The sequence below is a fragment of the Urocampus carinirostris genome, chromosome 10, assembly GCF_059441175.1.
Source record: "Urocampus carinirostris isolate Australia breed hairy pipefish chromosome 10, RoL_Ucar_1.0, whole genome shotgun sequence".
In the NCBI taxonomy this organism is placed as follows: domain Eukaryota; kingdom Metazoa; phylum Chordata; class Actinopteri; order Syngnathiformes; family Syngnathidae; genus Urocampus; species Urocampus carinirostris.
This window is the reverse complement of record NC_142358.1, coordinates 29786970-29808294: the sequence shown is the minus strand read 5'-3', so window position 1 is coordinate 29808294 and position 21325 is coordinate 29786970. Positions and strand designations below refer to the sequence as shown.

Below are 21325 nucleotides of genomic sequence, written 5' to 3'. Positions count from 1 at the left end.
ACACAATGTTTATTTTTTGTTTTTGTTTTTACATTTTATTGGATATACATAAGGTTGCTCCCTGACAATTCACTTCACCAATTGGAATGACGAGTTTTAATGAAATGTGACAATTTCAGCTATTCAAGAGCCGCTTAAATGTCAATCGGCCCAGTTAGAGAAGAGATAATTGGTCCATGTAGCCTTTGAGACTGGCCTCACTGGAAGCCAATTGTAGGCAGTCTAAATATAACTTTTGCAAATGTCAGGGAATTGTGTTCATTCCAGTTGTAATAATGATTGTCAGCATTGATGAGGATTAATGATTTATTTTGGATGGCATGATGTCAAGCAAGATTTTAGGGGGAAGTAGGCCAAGATTTACATGCTTTGCATTTGTTAAGTCTTTTTCATTAAGACTACGTTGCCTTCATTTTGAGGCGTCGTGTTTGTTCTGGCTTTTCCTAACATTATGAGCACTTATCCAAAAAAGGCAACGAGTCAGTGATAAAGAGGTTAAAAATCTACACTTGATGTTGTTTTTACAATCTTCCACAAAGCAAACATGACTATTGTTGTGTTTGGTGATAAATTTGTATTTGAGAGTGTATTGAGGGGTAGGGTTTCAATTAGTGCCTGCTTAATTCTTAATGTTCATGACAATTATGTTGATATACTTTATGTTGGGATTACTTGCTCATTTAGAGTATTCATTTGCATCTGTCGTAATTTACAGTTATGTAAATAAAAAGAGAAATAAATTCCATTAAATTACTTTGATGCTTATACATTAAAGAAATATTTTAATAATCTGGAAAATTATATTAAAAGGATATGAAAAATATATGTATTCAGTATCTTTATTTTTTTCAATTCAAATTTAAACTTGGGATTATCTTTTGACATTTATTTTTGATAGCCACTCCATCATATATTTTAAGAACAAAACCACCAAACTCGTCTCCAGAAAAAAGCTAATTCTTGCAGGTATTTTTTTTTCACTGTGTGATGTCTATTCGAAGATTCCTTGTGATATAGGGCTATACAAATAAACATGACTTGACTTGACTTGACTGTGTCCCGTATCAACAAATATTCTACTTAAATTTTGGCTCCCTCCTCCAGTTACCGTATTTTCACAACTATAAGGTGCACCGGGTTATGAAGCGCACCCCCCAAAACAAATTTTTGTCATATGTTTTTCATACATAAGGCGCACCGGACTGTAAGGCGCTACATTGGGAACGTCAACAAACAGTCAGATAGTCCAGTCAAACTTAATAACCCCTTAACTTTCCAACGGCTTGCAAAGAAGCAAATACGTTTCTCAGACACGTACGGACAGTGTCTGGACGATGTCACCAACTACTTAAATGCGTCATTCCACATATCATTAGGAAGGTTAAACTCTTGGAATTCAAGAAATGCCATCCATTTCTTAATTTCTATTTTCTTTTTTGCTGGCAACTGCGTGGACAGCAAAGTAAGAATTTAATTGTGCAGCGAAATGTGGTTCTTTACTGTGCATACGACAAACACTTTGAATTGAACTGAATATAAAATTAGACTCATCACAGAAACATCAAGATCAGTCTGAAACAAAATACTGGAAAATTATAAAGCCGGGGTAGCTCACCAAAGTCGTCTTGCAGCCATCACGTTCAATAATAATACCATTGTCCTGTTACATCCGTGAGCGTAGTAAATCTGCATTGGTGGACGTTGCTTGTTGCTAGCTGTTTGTTTAGCCCCATAATTCTTGTTTACAAATACAGACTAGTAAAAATTGTTTTCTCCAGGCCGTAGAGCAACCCAACATGTGATTCACATTCATCTTTTTGGCCAATTGCAGGCTTTGTTTTACCCCGCTTCAGCCTATGTGAGCCTGTAAATGCTAAAATTCTAATCACTTCCCTTCTTGCCAGCATTAATGGTCGAGAAGCGCTACTGCGCTCATGCCACTTGTGCTAGAAACATGATGTTGCACACCCGGCTTTAAGATATTGAGCCTGATGTACTCATGAAACGAGCCATACCTGGCTCATGAGCCATACCTGGCACGTGAGCCACACCTTTCTGACCCCTGATATAGTGTGTGATACATCCACTAGACTGTGTGTCATGTAGCTGATCAATTCGTGTGATCATTGTTTTGGGCGTGTCGAGCGGGTCGATTGCGATGTAGGACATGCGATGGCGGCCACGTATAAATACGAAGCTCGTGCCTCCGTTTCCTATTTCCTGCTGGAAAAGCCTCGAGGAGAAGTTGGTGGTGAAGCAGAGCAGAGGTTTGGAATCTCGTGTAGAAAAAGCGCTTCTGCACAGAGGGTGAGCATCATTGCTTCATCTTATGGTTCTTTTTTACCTCACCCTTCCATCTTTAAGGCTTTTCTAAAGTAGTGTGTATGTGAAAGACCTGCAGAGGCGTTCACAGAGCAGCAAAATGAGTTCAGGAAATTTATAATATAAAATGAGTTTGTCAAGCGGTTTTACGTTCATGTAGAACTTAGAACCTCAGTTATTGATGTACAGACACAGGCCACAAAGAGGCGATGAAATTGTTTAGCCAATTTGAATACAGAACAGGATTAACTATGAAAATTCTCGTATCAATCCACGAAAATCCCTGACTGCGAAAAGTAAACCCTGATACAGCGAGGGGTTACTGTATAATTTTTTCGGACTTTTTGGCTTCAAACGTTTTCCAGCCAACATGCCCATGTCCGTGTGCATGTAGGTCATTCCACTAAGCGTGTTGGACATTGATTGCTCAGTTGTAGCACAGCAAAGCAGGTCACTCGTTTCCTACAGCGTGCAACTGTCAATCGCAACCTGCCCAAAGCCGCGCTTGCCCGACCTTGACAAGACAATTTCAGTCAACTCTCTGTTTTGCACCGAATGACATCTTGAATTTTTGTAATGTTTTTACTTTTTCTACTTTCCTTTTTGTTCTTATCCGTTTTGCCCTGATGCCGTCACTCCTTTCTCTCAACTCTTGACCTTCCTCTTCTTGAACCGTTCCACATACTGTACACGCTGTGCTTGGAGATCGCAACGTTCACTGTAGCCCCACTCGCAATGGAAGACAGTGACCATGAAATTCAGTCTTCATCGGACGAGCGGGACTCCTGTCCCGTCTCACCGATCCCGTGTGAGGGCCACGATGCCGACCAGGTACCGATCTACCACGTCGGGTTTGCCTTAAATGTTGTCGACCAATAAAGACTTTCAAATCCCTAAGAATTGAACATTGTAACAAGGTGGGTTTTGACTGTAATGAAAGAATAAAAAATCAAATTCCAGGTCATTTGGAGGGTTTAGGAGCAATCGCTTGCTGAAATCCAATGTTTAATGCAAAACGGGAAGTGGTCTATGACTTTCACTTTTTTTTTTAAGCTGAAGCTACTTCTTTGATAACCACTTAGTGAACATTGTTTGCAATGAGATTAGACAAGGCTGTCCAGGAAAATCATTTAAACGATAAAATTAGATGATAGAATATCAGAATAAATTGGAAAAAATATTTAAAGGTGGTGCTTGTAGACTGGCCTAAATTGTAAGTGCAATTTTATTTCATAATAATGGTGCAGCAACAAAAGTCCTAAATAAGCTTTTGAACTTTGAGATTAGTGACCTTCTGGCATTTTGCAACAAACATCACAGCTACCTTGGGTATGTCAGCCTGGCAGATTTGGGATTTTTTAACCTTGCAGAATTCAACACTATGTTCTTTGTTGGTAAAAACAAAACCCAAATTTAGGATTAGATTAGATTGCAATGGCGTTCATCACCAAATATCCCTTGAGTGTAATTGAAAGCACCAGGAGTTTTTGTACAATCACAAACACTTTGTTTATGACAATGCAAGGCCATTAAAGTGAGAATATGTCAATGTGCAGCTTGTGGGTGCCGAGTAGAGTTTGGCCCTGAAAAGCTCTAATGCTTCTGTCATGAATGCTACATTTTTAATCTTGGTTGCCTAGCAGGCAGCGTACTGGCCCGTCAGGCTTTGGCAACTGGAAGTGAACAAGTAACGATTATATTAGCCTTTTTAGTGAAATGGTCTTAAGTTGAAAAGTCTATGTTTTTAAGGGGACAGTGTGTAATATTTAGTGCCTCCTTGTGGTACAAAAAAAAACCTCATTCAGTAAAACAACAACACAGTTCCAGTACTTTTGCCTAGTGTTCAAATCTATCATACCCTTGTTAAATTTAATTTAAAAAAATCATAGGTTGAGAAATTTGTATTTATTTTACACAGTGGAATCAAGTCAAGTCATGTTTATCTGTACAGCCCTTAATCATAAAAAGTCTCAAAAGGCTGCACAGACCCCCATTACAACATGCTCTGAACTAAAATCTAAATGAGGGCAAGGATAAAGTAAAAAACTTCAAATTGAGGAAAATGAAAAAACCTTGCTAAGGTGTTTACCGCGAGATAATTATGTAGCTCATCTTATTTTGAGTGTCTGTTAAACCATGAACTTATCATTTGGTCCTTTGAGCCAGATTTGAACCATCAACCTTTAGAACAGGTTGGAATTTTTGAGGGTATGTTTACACTTCTCTCCCGTTTTCCTTGCAAATTCAAAATTCATTGATGTATTCTCTTCTTGTTTGTCTATTAAACAAGAATCCCACTAAAGTCTCAGCCATGTTTGTCCGGTCCCAAAACTGCCACGCTATGCACTGTGGCACTGGCTCTCGCTCGTACATGGCAAAACAGTGCCATCTAGTGGTCAAATATTACACACTGTGGCTTTAAGAGAATAGACTCCCTTCCGTGTTTGTAAACAAGTTCCTAATGATGCCCTCGGTCCAGTCAGTTCTTTTAATGGCTTGCAACCACAGGCTCCAATGGTGCATTTAAAAAGGCCTGTTTCCTCTGAGAATTGCAACTTTTGCAACTCAACATACAAATCTTTCCTCACTCTATTCAAACTCGTACTCCAACTCCCGCTTTTTTGGGTCAACAATACGCACACATGCTGTGGCGAACCAATGAGGAAGTAGGCTGGAAAGGTATTGATTGGGAAAATAATAAGTAGGAACAGAAAATCTGAAAATGATCATCTCTGTAACACTTGGCATCTACCACCTCCTTCACCCCCTGCGTGTCTCCTCACCCACCACCGACACATCCACAGCATTCCAGCCACTCCGATGACTTCGAGGTGGAGAACATTATGCAAGACCCGCACCCTCTCGTAGAACCCGAGCGCGACCCCAGCCCAGAGCATCACGGCCAGCGGGCCGACGATGCGGACGGGGAAGCTGAGGGTCGAGAGCTCCCTCACGGCCCGGCCTGTTTGCGTCCCCCTGTGGCAGGGGGGGACAAGTCCAACTCAAGTTCTGAGCTGGGTTTGCCTCTGACAGTGGACTTTGACTTGACGTTCCCCGTCAGTCCCTCCAGGCCTAAAAGTCCGTGGGCCCGTTTTGACCCATACGGCAATAATGAGGTAACAGACAGCCTTAGGCTGCAGCCGGGGAACATCTGTGGGTGTGTGTGAAAGTGTGTGTGTACTATGTAGAAACAGATTGTTGTTCTGGTGGAACAGGAAGTGACTGTTGCTTTGTGTTGCTATAGCCGCTGTGGTTTTTGACTTATTCACATACCAAACATTGTCACTGAATGTTTACATGATCTCCTTTTCCAATGAGCCGTGTTGGGCGCATTACTAAAAAAAGTAATTAGTTACACTTAATAGTTACTCCATTTAAAGAGTAATTACATCACCCCCCATATTGACATCCAAACGTTGCGTGTTACTCTTAAAGTAACTATCTAGTTACAAATTACCGCATATACTCGCGTTGAAGACTGTTTTAAAAAGCCTCGTAATAATAGGAATAGAAGAAAACACCAACCTTTAAAAGCAGTAAAGCCTTCACATTTCTTTGTCTGGCTTGTGCAAATTTGAGGGCTTGCAAACCAACATTTAGCTGAGAAACTCCATATGCATTTTGGCATCAGACCACTTGAAGATTTATTTCTCCATTTCTAAGTCTTGCCCAAGATACTTTCTTTTTTTCTCCAGGCATTGTGTATTGCAAAAATGATTTTATGAATAGGAACATCCAAATTCAGCAAACTTTTTCTGTAAATTCTGTGCTTACATTTGCCCCATTGATTGAGTTGGTTTGTTGATCCTGTATAAGCCACGCCCCCCTCCACAGATTGCCTACCATTTGCTACTGGTGACACACACACAATTATTCTTATATAAACGGACCCCGATTTCACAAATTTTGTTTTGTAGTTGTAAAAACGTCTTAAATGTGAGTATAAAGGTCTGGGAGAGTATCTCCATGATGACAAATTCAGTGCTCTTATATTCTGTGCTTGAGACAGCGATACTGCTACTGTAATCAGGTGTACATTAGAGGTTTGTCAACTTGCTGGTGATGATCAATGTGTTGCTACATCATGTGCAAAGAAGTGACCATTAGCAATTAGAGGATCCTTTGAATGTAGCGGGTTAACGGCTTATAAGTTACATTATTTTACTAGTAACGCATTATAGTTCTCGTTACCGAGAAAAAAGAAATTGCTTTTCAGGAACGCTTTCCTTTGTTACGTGTTAGTCCCAACACTGACAACAAGACAAGCAATTTGAAGGCCACCATTTTTACTAGGTGTTTTTCGCAATGCTTTTCAGGACCAGGACAAGGAATATGTCGGTTTTGCAACGTTGCCCAACCAAGTGCACCGCAAGTCAGTCAAGAAAGGATTCGACTTCACACTCATGGTGGCAGGTATATCCACAATATTTGACTGTCCCGTCAACTCATTTCTCTATGATTAATCTTGCTAATTTTCTCCTTTATGGATGTACACTTTCAGGCGAGTCCGGTCTCGGGAAATCCACCCTGGTCAACAGTCTCTTTCTCACAGATCTTTACAAAGACCGCAGGTTGCTCAACGCTGAAGGTAACTATGGCAAAATTCATTCGTGCAAAAATGTTTTCTAGATAGTCTTTTTTGCGCAGATTCCAAATATTACAATATTATATTTTTTTTAGAGCACATGAGGTTGTATTTAACATTAATATTAAAGATGTATAAGACAATGCACTCAAGTTTCAGATCAGGGGATGTTGTTATTGTGGCCTGTGCAGTCCTTTGAGACTTTTTGTGATTAAGGGCTATACAAATAAACTTGACTTACTCTATAATAATCAATAATTTGTTATTGATTTTACTACTCCCCTTGTTATTTTAATTCGTAATTATTGAGTGTAAAATTAATTTGTGTATCATTATTTTTAGTTATGTTAATTCATGATAATAGATATAATACTAATGTTTTATTTGTTATTAATTTTTTCATTCAGAATGACGAAACCATTTTGCAGTCACTGATACCAATTTATCAATACCAAAAACACTTTTGCTACAATGACGGATACATTTAAAGACAAACCTATAATTCCCAAAACGTTAAATAATAATTTTCCATTTTAAAACTTCATAATCTGCAGTATGAATTTGAATAACAGTCCCAATAGGGCAGATGCTTATAGTCCTAACTGGATATCAAAACCTGGTATCAGTTGGGGATGTTATGATATCTAATTACAGTAACAATAGCAATATGACCTCATGATGCAAAAAATATTTTGATATTGCGGGTAAAATTAATTTTAACACATATCAGAATAAAACCCAAATTCATCATGATGTTGTAAAAAGATAATTGGGGGGAAAAAAAAACAGTACAGTATTGTGTTTTTGACCATAAGAGCAGTGCAAACATTGGCTAGGTCATCTGCCTATTGTTCCGATTGACTCTGCAGTCAACTTAAGCAATATAATTATTCTCCACTGATCATGTAGCCACCAGGAGGTGCTAAAACTCGCCAAATGGAATACAAACTCGACTTTTTTAACTACAGTACTGTTCTGCTTTAATAGCAGGACAACGCCGATTAATTTTAGTGGGAATATCAATATTGTTATACAGTTCCATTGTTTCAATACACACCGAGCCAGAAGCAAAACAATAATAATGAATGAATGCATAAATATATTTAATACAATATAAAATCTTTTGCACATTATAATTATACATTCGTATTTTAATAGCACAAGGTATGGCAACAGGTGGAATGAAAAAACAAAAACAAACACACACAATCCTTTTTCCTGCTAGTTTGCTAAATGTTTGCGTCATCCCTGCAGAACGCATCATGCAGACGGTGGAAATCACCAAGCACACGGTGGACATCGAAGAGAAAGGAGTCAAACTGAAGCTGACTATTGTGGACACGCCAGGTTTTGGTGATGCTGTAAACAACACAGAATGGTACAGTACACACACGTGCATGCGTGAGATTTATCCTGTGAGAGGGAGTTTGAGAAGTATATCATACTTGCCCTCTATAGAACATCATACTCTCAAAGATCTACTGTACCAATGCACAAACACTACTATTTTCTCTCATACACACTACTATACTCTCTCACACATGCTAATATACTCTCATACCAGACTACTATACTCTCTCACACATACTATTATACTCACATACTCACATTTACTCTTATAGACAGTCTTCTAAGCTTCCACACACATACTACTGAACTCTCACGAATATTCTACTATATTCTCATACAAACACTACTATACTCTCACACACATACTACTAAACTCCCAATGAACTTACTGTTATACTTTCTCACACACATTACTGATCCCTTGCACACAAACCATTATAATTGCTATTACTATTGAGGTTTTCACACCTAGTGCAATCATCACCTCACCTCTCGGTGTTATTTTATTTTGGGTACTTTTAGTAACTATAGTGATGCATTATCTGTGTGTATATGTTCTACAGTCAAGGTCAAACTAGAGTTGCTCCCAGTATAGTAGTTAGCATGAGAGAGTATAGTGGTATGTGTAAGAGTATAGTTGTGTATGTGAGAGAGTATCGTAGTATATGAAATGAAATGAAATGAAATGATCTGCATTTATATAGCGCTTTTCAAGTCAATGACTTCCCAAAGCGCTTTACAATGTGCTCCACATTTCCCAATAGCGGCCTTGCAGCCATGTAACCTGCTTATTGGGGGTATTAGGGGTTCAGTGTCTTACCCAAAGACACTTCGACATGTAACACGGACGAGCCGGGATTTGAACTGGGATCTCTTGATCCCAAGACGAGCGCTCTACCTCCTGAGCTACTGCCGCCCCCATATGTCTGATAGCATAGTAGTATGTGGATGAGAGTTTAATAATATGTGTAAGATGTGTTTAAATGAGTATAGGGTTTTATGTAATAGAGTAAAGTAGTATGTATGTGGGCCGCTGGACTTTTGATAAACAAATATGTGTCTGTGCGATGTCACAAGTCACTGAAATATGTCATGCCACATACCATTGGATAGCTTAAACTCTTAAGATTCAAGAGACTCATCACGGAAACATCACGATCAGTCTGAAACAAGATAACCAAAAACTATAAAGCCGATGAAGCTCACCATTGCGTCCCCTGGCTGTCTTCAACTTTTGAATGTCTGCGAAACTGGCTTCGTTACATCAAGGACAATCCAGAGAATCCAAGCGTGTAAGATATTTACTCCAAAACATTATAATGCCGACAGATGAATAGGAATCTGCCTAAAACATTTCTGCTTTGTTAGACGTTGCTTCTTGTAATCCGTTCGTTTCGCCACATTATTTTCGTTTCTAAATAAACAGACTTATAAAATTATTCCCTATGTGGTAGTTAGCCCTGTCCTCTTTATTGACACCTTTTCCATGATGAGCGTCTGTTCATGCTAGTTTTATGATTGCACAAAGTGCAAAGTTACATTAAACTTGCAACTTCCTCGACACCTATATCCCACCTGTCTCACCCTTGCCTTACCGCTCAGGTCCCTCTGAAAATGCATAAATTAGCCACATCATTGCATAAGCCGCAGGGTTAAAAGCTTGGGGAAAAAAGTTGCGGCCTATAGTCAGAATTGTATGGTAAGTATAGTAGTGTTTGTGCATGGTGTATGACTATCTGTATGAGACTAGAGACCTCTCATCATTTGTTTGATGTCATCCTCACGAACGCCACCTCTCTTCTGTAGCTGGAAGCCCGTGGCCGACTACATCGACCAGCAGTTCGAGCAATACTTCAGGGACGAGAGCGGCCTCAACCGCAAAAACATCCAAGACAACCGCGTGCACTGCTGCCTCTACTTCATCTCCCCGTTCGGGCACGGGTACGACAGCAAAGCAGCTTCTACGTCTTTCCAGGGACAATCCTGTCCTCAGTTGGGCACTGAGAAAGGATCTTAATTGACCCATGTGCCTGTGTTTAGTCACCAACTAGTTACAGTTACTAATTTCTTAATTTTAATAGTAATTCAGTTACCCCCGAGATTACTGACCCCAAAATGTAGAACGTTACTCTGAAAATAACGGTCTAATTCCATATTACCGTAAAAACTTGCATAGAAGCCGACCCTCTCAAATGTCTTTAAATTTAAGATTAAAGATTTTCTTTATTGTCATCAACATAAAATGCCAATGAAATGTTCTTTGCGGCCTCGGTGTACAGTGTTTAAAAGCAAGTTCAAATTTACAGAGGGAGTTCAAAACAGTGTGGAGGTCTAGGGATCGATTCCAGCTGCCGCGACCTCCCTGTTTGGAGTTTGCATGTCCTCCCTGTGCTTGGGTGGCTTTCGTCCGGGCACTCCAGTATTCTCCCACATTCCAAAAACATGCATGTCAGGTTAATTGGCTGGTCCAAATTGTCCCTAGGTGTGAATGAGCGAGTGAGTTGTCTGTCTCTGTGTGCCCTGTGACTGGCTGGCAACCACTTCAGTCTGTCCAATGCCCGCTGATGAGGTCCAGAAACAGTACTCTGGTCCGGGTCGCTGGGATCTGTGGCGATTGGCTTTGCTCTCCTCTTGTATAAATTCCAAGTCAGGGAGGTGGCGACCCACGATGCCCCGTGCAAAATGAAAAATAGAAGAAAACTTATACACCAAACTGTGGAAGTACTGAACCCTTTCTTGGCTTGTGTAATCTGGGGAGCTTGTAAACAAACACTTTGCCGAGACACTCCTTATATATATTTTTTCTAGGCTTCAAGCCACTCCAAGATCTCCTTCTCCATTTCTGGGTACCATCCAAGACTTTTTCTTTTTGTCTGGTATGGAGAATATCTACATGAGGAGAAATTAATCCGCCCCGTACTCTAGGTTTGAGACGGTGCCACCATAACTGTATTCAGTTGTGTTTTGTCGGTAAATATAAACACCCTTCAGGGATTCATTCTGCTGGATTGAGGGATATGTGTGACAATATAAGTTAGGTAAGACGAAACAACAATCAAAGGACACTATAATTGGAGATCTGCATTTAAAAAGTAATGTAGTATCACACCAAGCAGTTACAACAGTAATTACAAAATTTTATTAATAACGCGTTACAGTACTCTTTGCTGAGAGAAGTTCCTTTGTAACGCCTTGGACCCAACACCGTCTGTCCCTGACATTGAGTGGAAATCCAGCCTCAGCTTCGAGTTTTCCCTGGATACTTCTTCCCCTATTAGCACTTGGTGGTCATTGCTACATTCACATTTTTAATCGATACTCGTGTTTTATTTCTCAGGCTTCGGCCGCTGGACGTTGAGTTCATGAAGGCCCTGCACGAGAAAGTCAACATCGTGCCGGTGCTCGCCAAAGCGGACACGCTCACCCCCAGCGAGGTCAAGAAGAAGAAAATCAAGGTGGGCATCTCACATGAGTTCATTTTTTAAGCGGCAGCTAAAACGCTAAAGTCTTTGCAGATACGAGATGAGATTGAGCTCTACGGCATCAAGATCTACCAGTTCCCTGACTGCGACTCGGACGAAGACGACGACTTCAAGCAGCAGGATCTCGAGCTGAAGGTGGGAGAGTGTTTGCACGGGCGCCATCTGGTGGAGAAATTGAGAAGCACTGACATATAGACAGACTCCTTTCCTTCTTTGTAAACAAGGGTGACTTACCTAAGCTCAGCTTCTATTGTTGAGTCAGTTCATCCTAGCCGAATAACAGAAACAGATGGTGGCCCGAAGAAAGTAACATTTCAAATAAGCACAAAGTATATGCGAGCAGCAAGAAGGCGACTATTTTACGGACCAAAGTCAATTAAAAGAAACGTTCTTTTGATCGGCGCTACACATAGATTGTGCGAGCCACTTTGTTGAACGTTTTTCCTGACTTTTTCGGCTCATTTACCATGCCGGTCCATATCGGATAAGTAGAGGGTAAACTACATTTTTATGACAGCGAGTTAAATGGGCTAAACTAGTGGCTCGGATGACCAGTCCATATTTACCGTAGCTTAGTTCATAAATGAGTTAAACTTTAGAAGATTTGACTAATGTTGACTTGCACCCACCTCAAATACATCCTGTGTTGGTGGGATTAATAATAAAAAAAAATAACGACAACACATAGGTAATTATTAACTATATAAAAATGCATTATTATTAAACATATACTATGTAAAATGTACATGAATAATAATGCTGTTATTATTGTTATAATAATAATTATTACCATTATTATTATTAAGATCTATTGTGTGAATTTCCCTGCGGGGATGAATAAAGTATCTATCTATCTATCTATCTATCTATCTATCTATCTATCTATTAGCCAGCACCAGTAGTGTACATGCTGTTTTTGTTAATTGCTACTCTAAAAATACAACTTAACATACAAATCTTCCCTCACTCCATTCAAACTGGTACTGTGACTCCCGCTGTTTTGGGTCAACAATGCGCACGCATCCTGTGGTGATCCAATAATGACGTAGGCTGGAAAGGGTTTTTTGCCTATACTTATCCCTTCTTGATTAATGTGAATTTATGTCCACGCATGTGGAGGCCAGGTCTTAGGAGGTGAATATCCACATGTTTTGTGTACCTTTTTCCCACATTAAGGAGAGCATTCCCTTCGCCGTGATCGGCAGCAACACGGTGGTGGAGGCCAAAGGCAAGCGTGTGCGAGGTCGACTGTACCCATGGGGCATCGTGGAAGGTAAGGAGGAATGTCCGGGAAGTATCATTGTCGCTTCTGACGTCGCTTTTGCCCCCCAGTGGAGAACTCTGCACACTGCGATTTCATCAAGTTGAGGAACATGCTGGTGCGGACGCACATGCAAGACCTGAAGGATGTGACTCGAGAGACCCACTACGAAAACTATCGGGCCCACTGTATTCAGAGCATGACACGCATGGTTGTCAAGGAGCGCAACCGCAAGTATGGCTTTTCATTAAGATTCTGTAGGGCCTTGAATGCCGCATGAATATGAGGACTTACTCATTACTGGGTAAAATCGTAGCTCTCAATCAGAACAAATTGTTGACAGCAGTTCTAGTGACATGGGAATTTGCTGTGGAGTCCCTCATGGTTCTCTGTTAGGACCTTTATAGTTTTCTTTTTATATAACTTCAACTTCATCCATTCATCCATTATCTGCACCGCTTATCCTTAGTAGAATCGCGGGGATGCTGTGGAGCCCATCCCAGCTATCTTCGGGGAGTGGGCAAGGGACAATCTGACTTAATTGTCAAATTTGCTCTATACACACGCACAACATACAGCACAGATGAAATTACTTCCTCCGCCCCACATGCAAATATGCAATAAATAAGGCAATACAAATAACAAATCAGAGCAAGAACAAATAGCATCAAGTTTTCTCTTGTTTTTTTCAAGAGCAAAAGTATGCATATACAATTATAAAAATAGAATAGAATATAACCTCTTAATTGTCATTACCCAAAGTGTCAATGAAATATATAGGTTTTGAATTAAAAAATGTGCAAAGTATAACCCGAATCTAAAATGACTTATGTCGTATATCGTCAAACTGTATATAATGGAATGTCAAATCCAGCAACCAGCTTTCCTGTGTGGAGTTTGCATGTTCTCCTTGTGCTTGCGTGGGTTTTTTCCAGGCACTATGGTTTCCTCCCACATTCCAAAAACATGCATGTCGGGTTAAATGGCTGGTCCAAATTGTCCCGAGGTGTAAATGAACGAGCGAATTGTCTGTCTCTATGTGCCCTGCGGCTGGCTGGCAACCAGTTCAGGTTGTCCCCTGCCCACTGCCCGTAAATAGCAGGGATGGGCTCCAGCACCCCTGCGACCCTACTGAGGATAAGCAGTGCAGATGGTGGACATATGAAATGTATTGTATGATTGGAATTCAAATAAATTCTATTTGCTGACGATGCTACAAAAGGCTTGGGTACAAATCTTGGATACAGAAATGACAGTGAAAATTAATGTAAAAAAAATGGTTTGATAAAAACAAATGATAATTAAATATATCAAAAGCAAAGGTAATGGTATTTAGGGAATCCCCCCAAAATATATTGAAATACAAATACAGATAGGTAGTGTTCAAGGTTAGAGTTTAAGTGTTTTGGAGTAATTATTAGCCATGATTCTAGCTTGAGACCCCATATAAATAGCAAACAGTCCAAATTAGCTAAGAACATTGCAGTTATGAGTAGAAATAAACGTATATTTGATCAAAAATAAGATTATATAAAGTACAGTTAATTTCACCTCATTTATGTTCTTGTATAAAGATTTGGGGAAATACCTCGTTTTCGATTATATTGTGCAAATAGTTTGTTTCCTTTTGTTAAAATACCATTGGTGCTGGTTTTTGTGTGCTGTACCTAAATACAAAGTAACAAATAAACCAACAACGTGTCTTTCTCAGTAAACTGACGAGGGAGAGCGGCACGGACTTCCCCATTCCCGGCGCGGGCGAGGCGACCGACAGTCAAACGGAAAAACTGATCCGGGAGAAAGACGAGGAGGTACGACCTACCGGCGACGAACCCCCTGAGTCGCCGCCCGTTTCCGAGATAGAGCGCGCAGACCAGGCTCACCAGGCCCGCACAAACCTGCAGGACGAGGCCCTTTAAATCAACATGCTTAAGCCTACTTTTGCTATTTATTTATTTTTAACCTTGAATTTCTGGCTTGACTCACTCACATTGTCACTGTGTTTTTCCACTGCTTTGATTGTCACAAGTTTTGTTCTTCTCATTTGCTTTAACTGGACCATCACTGGTCAATGTGTTCTCATCTTCATCTTTCTTTTAATTGTCAGTGTTTACATTTTCATTGGGTGTATTGTCATTTTTCATTTTCTTTCTGCCTTGGCAATTCTCACGGATCTGTTGTTCTCTCAACTCGTATTTTTGTAACTCCGCCATCATTTTCTCACCACTACTTACTGCATGATTGTTAACTCATTACATCAAAGGCGTCCAAATGACTGCTTCTCTTGCAGTCCACTCACTATTTTCCAGCGGAACCCAGCATATACAAACTAAAATTAAAGGGCTTTCATACATTTCAGCTCATTTTAATATAAACAGCAATTTTGAGGGTTAAAAAAAGTATTATGTTGATACATTTTCTTAAAATTATAAACCAATTAAAAAAAAATACTGACATCTTTTGATTACTGATCAAAACATTCGAAGCAGCCCTGATTTTTGTGCCTCCTCTTTCAAAAGCTAGTTTTGTCCTGTTAGCATGAGCATACTAAAGTGTAGAGCAGTGTTCCCTCTAAGCTACGCGCTTGCGCAATTGCGCACTGCTCGCACAGTCTCTGCGCACAAGAAAATCTAGCCGGCGCACAAAAATGAGGGCTCAAAATTACTAATTAAGAAGCGACTTAAGTCAAAGTTACAGTGCATGAAGATAAAAATACACGGGTTCCCCTGACGTTGTGTCCTAAATGCGGTATTTTTAAGTCAAGTCAGAGTAGAACGAAGTTGAGTAAAGTTAGTAGAGTTGGTCCAGAACTGGCTTCTTTGGTTCGGCTCACTACAAGGAACTGGCTCTTTCGGGTCCTAAACGGCTCTTCAGGTTGTTTTTGCTTCTTTAATCCCAACATGACTAAATATTGCACAAAATGACTTAAAAGAAGGGGGGAATAGAACAAAAAAAGAAAAAAAAAATACCAAAATGAAAAAGTAGTGAAAAGCTGAGAAAAAAAGAAACAAAAGGAAGAAAAAAAGAAAGGAAAAATTTTTAAAAAAAGCCAGAAAAAAAGAAAAAGAAATGTAGGGAAAAAGTAAATAGAGAACAAAGAGAAAAAAGTAACAGCTCGGAAAAAATAAACACAATGAGATTTTTTTTAGAGGAATTTGAAAAAAAGGAGAAAAAAACACGGAAAAAATAAGAAAAAGTTTGTGTTGCATTCAAATAATTTCCAATTATATCCAGTGAATCTTGTTGCCAACATTGTACTTCCACTAAAAAATGTGATTAAGTACAGTTCTGTATCTTGCAACCGACTAAATAAGCCCCCCAAAATGTTAATATTATGCACAAAATATCTCAGGAAATAAAAAGAAATGGATATCTTGTGAAAGAATTGTAAGAACAAACGACGTTTGAGGCCGTACAACCTTTGCAATAGTACATGAGTCAATTCATTCAAAAGAGAAAAATAATTTTGCATTGCCGGAAACTCAGCAAAATGTAACTTGATGTCAAGTTTTGGACATGTTCGATAATTAATTATCTTGCCACACTTGGGATTATGGTTGCTCACTGTTGTTTCAAGCGTTGCTCACCAACTTTGTGTGAATGCTCAGACCCGTGGAAAATTACAGGGAACACTGGTGTAAGGTAGTATTTTCGAGGTTAAGAGAACAATATTGTAGATGTCTTTGTAGTTTTCAAATCGTCAAACCAGTTCCTTCACAAAAATTCGACATTGATTGTGATTGACGCCTTATTATGGTAAATGTGGATGCCAGTCAAACATCCACGTGTCAGGTTTAGAAGTAATTGCCGCTTTGGAATGCTGCCGCGATTATGAAATTGGCTTGACGTCCTGTAAGAGAAATAACATTTACACTAAAATTACACTTACAAAATTCCCAATTCACAAGAACTGCTGTCCGTACACAAACTGACTAGTTCAATTCAATACGAACTTTATCAACGAGAAGGATATTCAACACCACATGTTTTAGAACTAGATACTGATACTCAATTCTCTATTCATTATTGATACTCCCCCGCAAACGCACATAAGGCATAGAATATTTTCAGGAGCTTTTTGCAGATGTTGAAGGAGGCCAGCCTTCTGAGGAAGTAAAGTCGGCTTTGCCATTTCCTACATAGAGCTTCTGTGTTGGCAGTCCAGTCCAGTTTGTTGTCCAGCTGCACACCCAGGTATTTGTAGGTCTGGACAAATTCTACACATTCTCCCTTGAATGGTTAGAGGAACCAGGTGAGTTCTGGTTCTCCTGAAGTCCACCACCATCTCTCTGGTCTTGGTGGTGTTTAGGTGCAGGTGGTTTGCGTCGCTCCATCGGACAAAGTCCTGAATCAATGTCCTGTACTCCTCCTCCTGCCCGTTTCTGATACATCCCACGATCGCAGTGTCGTCGGCAAACTTTTGCACATGGCAGGACTCAGAGTTGTACTTAAAGTTCGATGTATATAGAGTGAATAGGAACGGAGAGAGAACGGTCCCCTGCGGAGATCCTGTGCTGCTAACCACAGTGTCCGATGTACAGCCCCCCTGTTTCACATACTGGGGTCTGCCTGTCAGGTAGTCAGTAATCCATTCTACAAGGTGTGAGCTAACTCTGTCAGTTTCCTACTCAGTAGCAGAGGCTGTATGGTATTGAAGGCACTGGAGAAGTCCAAAAATGTAATCCTCACAGCCCCCTTCGCCCTATCCAGGTGAGAGAGGGATCGGTGTAACATGTATACTATAGCATCCTCCACTCCCACCTTCTCCTGGTAAGCAAATTGCAGTGGGTCGATGGCGTGACGGACCTGTAGCCTCAGGTGGTGCAGCAGCAGCCGCTCCATGGTCTTCATCACATGTGATGTCAGGGCGACCGGCCTGAAGTCGTTGAGTTCCTCAGGTCTTGATTTCTTTGGGACTGGGATGATGCAGGATGTTTTCCACAGCTGAGGGACCCTCCCCTGTTCAAGGCTCAGGTTGAAGATGCGCTGTAGAGGGTCTCCCAGCTCAGCAGTCGGGGGGGTACTCCATCCGGACCAGCTGCCTTGCTGGTTCGTAGCCTTCTCAGCTCTCCACACACCTGGGCTGAAGTTATTTTTAGTGGGGGGATGTCTTCCATGCTAGTGTCCAGAGGGGGAGGGGGAAGGACAGCTGCATTACTCAGGGGTGAGGATGAGGCGGAGTGGTCAAACCTGTTGAAAAAGTTGGTTGACTCGCCCCACATCTATATCCACATCCACACCCTGCTTGGTGCTGCAGCCAGTAATTGTTTTCATCCCTTCCCACACCTCCTTCATGTTGTTGTTCTGCAGCTTTTTCTCCAACTTACTCCTGTACTGCTCCTTTCCTTTCCGGAGCTGGACTTTGAGCTCCTTCTGTACTCGTTTTAGCTCCTGATGATCACCATTTTTAAAGGCCCTCTTCTTTTGGTTCAGAAGGCACTTGATGTCGCTCGTGATCCAGGGCTTGTTGTTGGCATAGCAGCGTACAGTCTTTATAGGAACAACATTGTCCATGCAGAACTTAATGTAGTCAGTAGTGCAGTTTGCCATCTCCTCAATGTCCCCACTGCTGGACCCTAGCAGGACATCCCAGTCCGTACATCCAAAGCAGTCTCTCAGAGCCTGCTCTGCCTCGGTGGACCATTTTCTAAATGAGCGTGTGGTTGTTGGTAGCCTCCTCACTTTTGGTTTGTACTGTGGTTTAAGCAGAATGAGGTTGTGGTCTCCTTTTCCAAGGGCAGGCAGTTGTTTAGCGCTGTATGCATTTTTTATATTCGCATACAGAAGGTCAATAGTCCTATTTCCCCTGGTCTTGCAGTTCACATACTGGACGAAAGAGGGCAGTGTCTTATCAAGAGTCACGTGGTTGAAGTCCCCAGAGATTAACATTGCAGCCTCCGGGTGTTGTGTCTGAAGTTTTGCCACCGCGGAGTGGATGACGTCACGCTAAATGCTAACACCTAAATGCTTACAAATTATGCTAACAGCAACATACTAACAGTCTCTCAGAGCCTGCTCTGCCTCGGTGGACCATTTTCTAAATGAGCGTGTGGTTGTTGGTAGCCTCCTCACTGTTTAGTTACTCTATATAACACGCTACAGTGGGCATTTGCACGTCACACTGGGTATTTGTATATTGTATTCTTTTGGCTTTATTATTGTACTGTTCTCAGCTCAGGGATGCTGCTGGAAATGTGAATTTCCCTTAGGGGATGAATAAAGTATCTATCTATCTATCTATCTATCTATCTATCTATCTATCTATCTAGCCGTCAGCATATTTTTTTAGCATTTGGAGATTAGCATCACTTGTTAGCATCTAGCCGTTATAATAACTCATCATAACATAGCTGTTAGTATAATTTGTTAACATGTAGCCATTAGCATGTTAGTGAATGTTGAAGAGGATATACAGAGCAGAAGTAAATGGAAGGAGACCAAGCGTAAGGCCGCGATTGACGTGGATTGATAGTGTTATGAGTGCACTGCAGGAAAGAGGTTTTAATGTAGTGGAAGCTAGAGCTCTTGTTGGTGATAGGAATGAGTGGAGAGGTGTGGTGAAAGGATAGTGGGATGTTTGGACGCGTTCTATGATGCGGCGGGGGTAAACCAGTGAAAGCTGTTGGGCCCTGCTGTTGAACAGAAGTGTGTTGTGTCAACATGACCCGAGTGACATGGCCGCTTTCTTGTGTCACGTTTCATCTGGAGGGAAACTGGAGGCTGAGAGAGAGACCGAGAGACTTGGGTGCCGAGGTGCTTAACTTGTTTGGGTGTTTAGAAATTTGGGTTGGCCATGGTCCCCTCCAATTCTTTTGTGTGTTTTTTGCTACTTTTTTACTTTTTTCTTTTGTGTATGTGAGTGTTTTGCTGTCGGTCACCCCTCTCGAGGGATGACACCAGGGTAGATGGATATTACAATGAAGAGTCTACTTTTTTTTAATGAAGCAAAACGTGAGGTCACATGATCTTAAGTCATAATGAGTCCTTTGGTGGTCATCCATGTTGCCTTGTGTCCCGTCAGTTGCGGCGCATGCAGGAGATGCTGCAGAGGATTCAGGACCAAATGCACACCAGGAAAGACGCTTACTGACCACCTCCCCGTCCTCTCCCGATGACGTCGCCGACCTCACCCGCGTTCTCCGAGATGACGCGAGAATCCCAGCAAGAATTAAGATGCAGAATTCAAATGAATCCAGTCACTATTTTTTGAAGTTCTATTATGGTGCAGGTTTTTTTATGTTTTTTTTTATTCTAGCTCAACGTGAAATATGTCCTTTTTATGCAGCACCCATGGTATTTTCTACATTTTTGTTGAAACTAGCAACGGAGTTGTTGCGGTTGAACCTGCTTTGTATGAGTTGAAGGAATGAAAGTCTAGTTTTGAAAATGGAAGTGCCGGGTGTTTTTGGTTATGCATCCAATTAGGGATGCATCTTAATAAATTACAGTATGAAATATTTCAGCACGGTATACCAAAGTGAGGTTTGAAAGTAATCAATTTGAGATGCATCTCTATGAAGGAATGTTACATATCAGTAAAGCAATGTTTTCTTAATGCCTTTTTTTAAAACCGTGGGACAAAAACATGCAGTGTCACAATTGTTACTATAACAACTTATTTTCATTCCTTAACGTGTTGTCAATGTTATTTATGGGCATTGAAGCAATGTAAATAATAGACTTGACAGATTTTTTTTGGTAAAATTGAGCTGATGTTAGACAAATACTGTCATTTAATTTGAGTTCACAATTTAATTCTTGAATGATAAATCTTGAGATTTACAAACCTCATTTGTATTTCCTTGTTTTTCCCCTTTCCATCTTTTGTCTTCATATTGTCAGTTTTTATAATATGCTTTGAGTACATTTTCTGGACTATAAGGCACACTAGATTCTAAGGCTCATATTCAAAAAAAAATAGTCCAGCCTGAAATATTTTCATATATAAAGCGCACTGGACTATAAGTCACATGATTTAAACTATGTTAAGGGCCACGGTTGCATGAAAAATACTTCAAATTCAAAAATTCATAGAATATAAACCATCATGAAATCTGGTTTCACCTATACAATGGAATGATTCATAAACAAATGGACTTACATTAGTTGTAATTACCCTATTTTCCAATTTATGAAGCTTACTCGTATTCCTGGCAAATTTGTGTATTTTGAGCGTGCCTTATCGTCCTGATTATACGGTATATTTATGTCATAATGTATAAATGCAAATTGGATGGGGCGGGGTAAATATGCAAAATGTAATGCTAATAAAAAAAAATGTTTAATTTTCCAAGTTCCACTCTTGTTTTCATAACACTGCAGCCG

The 21325-nt window shown here is 40.4% G+C and overlaps 1 protein-coding gene across 1 annotated transcript; it reads left to right on the top strand.

Annotated features, from left to right (window-relative positions):
- Positions 1 to 2168: 2168 nt before the first annotated feature.
- Positions 2169 to 21293, top strand: LOC148358638 (septin-5-like). The gene is made up of 13 exons (XM_088346294.1): positions 2169 to 2307; positions 3028 to 3153; positions 5127 to 5438; positions 6639 to 6735; positions 6824 to 6910; positions 8162 to 8285; positions 10064 to 10198; positions 11595 to 11712; positions 11773 to 11874; positions 12916 to 13012; positions 13072 to 13234; positions 14712 to 14811; positions 20022 to 21293. The coding sequence occupies exons 1-13, from the start codon at positions 2173 to 2175 to the stop codon at positions 20088 to 20090; spliced, it is 1665 nt and encodes a 554-aa protein (XP_088202420.1). The 5' UTR covers positions 2169 to 2172; the 3' UTR covers positions 20091 to 21293.
- Positions 21294 to 21325: the final 32 nt, after the last annotated feature.

Coding starts and splice junctions, on each gene's coding strand:
- LOC148358638 (XM_088346294.1), top strand. CDS start 2,173: ATGGCGGCCACGTATAAATACGAAGCTCGTGCCTCCGTTTCCTATTTC. Junction 8,286..10,063: donor GCTGTAAACAACACAGAATG/GTACAGTACACA, acceptor TCTCTTCTGTAG/CTGGAAGCCCGTGGCCGACT. Junction 10,199..11,594: donor ATCTCCCCGTTCGGGCACGG/GTACGACAGCAA, acceptor TTTATTTCTCAG/GCTTCGGCCGCTGGACGTTG.